Source organism: Zosterops lateralis (genome assembly GCF_965231275.1).
Source record: "Zosterops lateralis genome assembly, chromosome: 8".
NCBI classification, from domain to species: Eukaryota; Metazoa; Chordata; class Aves; order Passeriformes; family Zosteropidae; genus Zosterops; species Zosterops lateralis.
Window position 1 is genome coordinate 19409465 of NC_139768.1, and position 6000 is coordinate 19415464.

The 6000-nt window shown below is 35.9% G+C and overlaps 1 protein-coding gene across 4 annotated transcripts in view; it reads left to right on the top strand.

The window, feature by feature from the left end:
• VTI1A (vesicle transport through interaction with t-SNAREs 1A) overlaps positions 1–6000 on the top strand; it is a 266773-nt gene that overhangs the window by 53045 nt on the left and 207728 nt on the right. For 2 of the 4 annotated variants that reach the window (XM_083866526.1, XM_083866524.1), the window contains exon 5: positions 3005–3025. The exons of the other annotated variants lie outside the window; for them this stretch is intronic. In XM_083866526.1, the coding sequence (XP_083722652.1) occupies positions 3005–3025 (21 nt within the window). The remainder of the gene's footprint in view (positions 1–3004; positions 3026–6000) is intronic. 4 annotated transcript variants of the gene reach the window in all.

Here is a 6000-nt window from a genome sequence, read left to right on the forward strand (position 1 = left end):
CAAAAAACTACTGTGTGCATTGGTTTTTTTTTTTTTATTTTCCAAGCATGGTCTTAAACAGGCTGTTGCTTTCAAGTAGGGTTTGTCATCCTGGCCACTAACAAATAGCAAACCCCTTGAAAGTCTTGAGTTTTTCAGTGTGGTGATACACTACCTAAAGTTGTAGCTTCACTTTAATAATAATAGAACTGTTTTATGTAGCAATTTGTATGTTTTTGAGGAAGTATATGTTGGGTTAAATGAGAAATCTCTCTCTACTGAAATTATGTGAGGTTAAATATTATCAACTTTCTTGAGGTGTAACAATGTTCCTTTCTCTTTTGCAGCTATGTTCATTAGTAAGTTTAAATAAATTCACGTTGGTTTAAACTGCATATCCGTATACCCATACCTTCTATATGTGATTTGTAGTGAACAAATATTTTGTGTCTACTTAATTTCTGACTACAAAGTTGTGATAATATTAGATTTGGGCTTGCTGTGCATAAAGTGTGTCAAACTTCAGCTACAGACCAGGGGGTGAAGTTGGTCAATTTAATTCGCCAAGATCTAAAGAAGGTCGGTATCATTTCATATAGCCCTGGCAGAGCAGATCATTACCAGACACAAATCTGTTCGTTACATGCCGAGGGTTTATAGCAAAATAAATAGACTGTCATCATAAGTTCAGAAAATTGTGTGTTCGACCCACGATAATGTGTAAAGGGCGTTTAATAGAGTTCAGCATTTATTCGTTATCTATATGCGGACAGAGACGGCGGTGGCGTTATCAGCTTTTTTTAAAAAAATTGGGCAGTTTTCTGTGTCACGTGACAGCCTCGCGGCCACACGCGTGCGTGCACACACACACACACACACACACACACACACACATCCCATCCCGCTCCCTCGCTCTCTGTGGTGCAGTTTTGATTTCAGTCACAGCAGAAGGCTTAGCCACAAGAGATTCCACTGGTTCAAACCAGCGTAAACCAGATTTTTTTTTTTTTAGCCTACAAAGGAGCAGATTACCTCTTGTATCGAATTCTGTATTGCAAAAAAAAAAAAATCTTTGTTTCAAAAATATGCTGATTATCATAACCTAAAATGGTGGCTGCTCACGGCTTAACGCTGTTTACAGTTCAGGAGTGAGAATAATAAAAATAATGTTTCAAAATAGAAATGTGAAGGTAACACATTTTCATCAAGAGCATTGTTAAATGGGGGAAAAATACATCTTTTGTTAATTTGAATGAATATCTTTCAGCCAATGTTAAAAAAACCCCAACCCTCTCCCATTACTTAGCTTAGCTGCAAATCCCATGCAGAGCTTAAATTCAGCCATGCAGCACAAACAAGATAGAACATTTTTGTTTGGGACCTATTGAAAAAACAAATGTGCAGCATTTTAAAACTCTCATTGATTATAGCAGGGTGGCATGCCCGGACGGGCTCTATTGCGGGAGAGTCGTTTTAAACTTTGGCCCTTTAAGTATCATAGTCAACTGAAGAATGGTGGCCTCAGAAAGAAAAGATAGCTGTGTGATCAACTCCCAGATCGTCTCTTTCTAAAGAGCCTTAATGTTTGCCTTTTTGGGGAAAAAAGGGGGGGAAGACCTGGGGAAAGAGACCAATTTATGATAGGCCAAGCACTTGAATTTAAGCGCTGGTTTGGCCGGCTGTGCAGTTTTCTTTATACCGAATTCTAGCAAAGTTCCTTTAGCTCGGTGCAGAAGAGCTGGCCCAGTTCAAGTCGGGTGGTGTAGGAGCCCTCCAAATTACATCTCCTTAGAGCCTCTTGTCCCTTTTGCTAACGGGATGAGGAGAACCTTCAGTGTTAGGCGAGCCATATGAAACAATAGAGAATAATGGAGGTTCTTTTGTTTCCTTCATGCTGGTGAGACTTTGTTAGTAGTAAACATTCTCAGCTTACCCATGTGTCGAAAATTAGTGTTACAAAACTGTAGGTGAAGTTTCAGCATAAACTGAGATAATTGTGTAGCTGTCGTAATTTTGAACTGGAATCGGTGAGAAAACTGTAATTTTTTTTATAAAGGGCCATTCTTGTGCAGATATTTGTTATGAATAATTATACATTTTGTTCCAGTACAAATAATTTATCTGTCTCTCTAAGGGGCAAGTATATTACAACATTGATAATCAGGCTGGGGTTTTATTTAGTTTTATAGTAAAGCTGCCAGAGCAATATTATTAGTGTTAGGTCGTGTTGATTTACAAGCATAAATAAATAAATATAAATTTATATACTACATAAGCATACAGACATACTCTGTGTGTATATATAAACACACTGTATAGTGGTCTGGATCAAGAACCTGGAATGGGTCTTTTATGAGGGAAATATTGTTGTTCCCTATTCCTTTGTCTATTTTTAAATACACTATTCAATAAATCATAGATCTGAGCCATTTAACTAAGCTGCTTCATTTTTTTTCCTGGCAAAAACCCTCAGTGTGAAGTTCAATAATAAAATTAAATAATATAGTTACAGAAGAACTCAGGTATATAAAAATTGAAATACTGAAATACATGCTATAAAGATGCAGTCATCTATTAATAAGTTAGATCTGCTAGTAAAATAAGAAATCAGTTGTCACAACTAAAATATACAGAAAACATTCTGAAAACTTGTATATACAAAACCACTTCAGCTGTACAATCTTCGAAGAGAGGAATAGTAAACTTGTTTTTTTCTTTATAATATAGACTTCTATGAAGTCATTCCCCTTTATTTCATGATGGTGTCTTAGATGTGGTTTAAAAGAGAATTTCACACTATTCTCTTTGTTTAATGTGACAGTGTGAGAAAGTGATCTTTATTCGTTCAAAAAACTCTGCATGTAGTCTATGTTTAGGTTCTTTTAATGTGTTTGTCTGTGATTTTTAAATGCTAAACATGTAAACAGATAAATTGTCAATGTTAATTCTGTATCCTGTCACACAACTGATCTTTCTTTCCTGCCATTTCTTTCCTTTTTATCTTTTTTGTGCGTTCATGTTGCAGTTGATAAAATTACGTGAAGAGGTGAGTACTTTCTTGCTTTTTGTTGTCTAGCTTTCCCTTTAAAGCTGAGTTTCTAAATCTGAAGTAGATCTTTTTGTTCATTGTTGCAGGGAAATCTACACAAAGCAAAAATATTGATTACATTGCTTTAAAATATTCACTGTTGTGCCTCTTTTTCCCTAATAATTGTATACTTACATAGGACTCTCTAGATCAAACCTTAGAAATTAACATTCTTTGATAGTGGAATTTTTTAAAAAGGCACTAGAAAAAGAAGGGTGGAAAAGAACTCTATTATTTGATCTCTCCAAGAATACCATGATCAAATCAGGTACAGTAATAATCATGTTTGAATCACAAAATCTTTGATAGGGAAAGTACACTTGTACACTTGTATTGAAAGTGAAAGCATTGCTTTGGTATAAACCTTTGCTGAAACATTTTAAAAATTACATGGTGTTTCACAGTGTTTTGAGTTTGGTGTGAGGTATTTAAATAGCTTATGTATTATATTGGATATTGTACACCCACTGAAAATACAGTAGAGGTAGGGAGACCTACACACATATCAATATTTATTATTTATTTGTGAGTGCTGTAGATCTGTAGGAGTAACACTAGAGATCAGTATTCCAGAACACCTTTCTTCCAGTTATAAAATGACTCATAAATATTTAGAAAGAAGCCTGTTTTAATGGTCAGTTCCTCAAATGTTTCAGTATATGTTCTGAAATTAATCTCTGTTTTTGCTCACTGTTGTAGCAACAGTATTTGAACTGCTATTTTTTTATTTCCTAGAAGCCACTGAAAAGAAGGGCTAAGTAAAGTCAAGTTTACTTACAGGTCAGATTTCTGAAGAATTTAATACAGGGAGCTTGGACCAGTGAAGTATTTGAATAAATATATTTAGAAGCACAAGTATTTTAACATTGCATATTTGTCTGGTATCTTCTTTGTGGAACATGTGTGCCTAGTAATGTATCAGTAATATATACTGAATTCTGCAGGAAAGGATTTGTAAGTTTTAGAAATGCTGATGAGAAAGAATTGTAAAGTAACAATATTAAGGACAATTAAAGAGAATTCTTAAAAACAGGTAATTTTATAATACAAAGGTTCTTCACTAGTTCCCCAAATGCTTTATTTGCCTCCTCTTATCGTAGAGCTGATATTAATATGTAAAACCTACAGAGTAAAAGAGTTAACAAAAAAAATTAAATAAAATAAACATGAAAGCCTTCCCACCACTGCTGAGCTCCCCTCCCCAATAGTGCCAGTATTTAAACAGATGACAGAATTGTTGCAGGGGTTTGTATAGCCTGATTTTTGAGGTTTTTCAGAAGAACAAAGTTCATTTTGTCATCCCTTTAACACCTGCAAGTCTGCTCCTGTGCTTTTGCAGAGTGCAGTAGGATCATTTTTGTTTACAAACATAAGATTATAGTTTTGTAAAGATTCCTAATTTTTAAATTCACTCTGAAAATTTTATTATACGTAAAGAAAAAAAAGCTGCTGCTTATCTGCTTTTCTTTTTGAAATAGCTGTGAAGAAAAGTAAGAAAATTCAGGGTGTTATTGCAAAGGGCTGCAACTTGGAAGCTATACTGAACTCAGTTTTACCTTCTGGATTTTATAAATCCTCTGTGTTAGCCATCTAAAAAAATTGACATTGCTTCTGGTAATTTTCTTTTTTATTGTTTGTTTTTGTTTTTCCTTGCTAGTTTCATAAGTTACTTTTTCCTCTCTTTGCATATGGTGAAAGTAGCAGAAAATAAACTAAATAATTGCTTTGTCTTGGACAAAATTGTGCAGGTAATGAGAAAAATAATTTAAAACCCGTTTGTTGGCATTCTGTTCTCTGCATGTAAGTACCCACTCTGTGTTGGATAGGTTGTACATGCAATGGTGTTTTTATACCCAATGCAAAATGCACATTAAAGTTTAAATGAAGGCTAGTACAGTGACTCAAGCATAATTCTTAACTCGTCACAGAGCGAAACATCAAGGCGTCCCCAATTATAGTTCTCCTAAGGAGGTATGAAGTGATCTTAAAAGAAATTGTGGTTTGCCATACTGTTTGTTAATAAAACCTGTGCTTCCTCTCATTACAAGGCTCTATTCTCGCGCACTTGCCGTACACAGGCTTCCATGGAGGCTGTGTCGCTCTGTCTTTTGAGCTCCTGAGATCTCAGTTTGAATCCAGCCCACATGGAATGGCTAAATCTCTAGTGATAATGTGCCACTTTGCAAAACTTCCTTATATAACTCCAGATAGAAGCTGTTTCTGAAGCTGCAAGACAGACTGAATCACCTCACTACCCACCTCACAGAGTGCAGGGGATACTGTGGGAGAAGGAGTTTGGGGAGGGGTGGGAAGCAGTTGAAAGCATCAGCTGCTGCTATAGGGCATTGATTTCATGTCCAAAGGACGGGGTGCCTCCAAATCCGAGCAATGTAAATGACACCACCCTTTATAATAAAATTAGGTTTCATTGTAGAATGCCTTGGGTGGAAAGGCTCTGAAATCAAGTTAAGAAACGGCTCTGAGTTAGTGTTAGCACCGGGTTCACAGGGCTTTAGTATTCTAATTGCCCACAGTAAGACTGAACTGGGATGGTAATTTATTTTATTTCAATGTGGCTTAAATGGTATAGAATGGTATAGAAAAATATACAGTCAAACACTAAATTTTTTCTGTCGGGTAGCTTTTTCACCTTGTGATGTGAAATCTGATTATTTCCCCCTCTCCCTTAACATAGCAGGATGGTGTTTTCATTTCCCGTATACAGCCCTGTACATCTGTCCTGTGATCACTGTTCTACTCCTTGTGCTCTCTCCCAGCCTTTGGTGTTTTTTTAAGTATCTCCTCTCTAACTTTTTAGGATTCTTACCCTCTAAACTCCTTCTTTTTATGCCCCACACCTCCCACCCTCTTCCCCTTCTATTTTTCTTTCTTGAGAGACGTCTATGTGAGTGTTAGGTTTCTGAGGCTTTTTA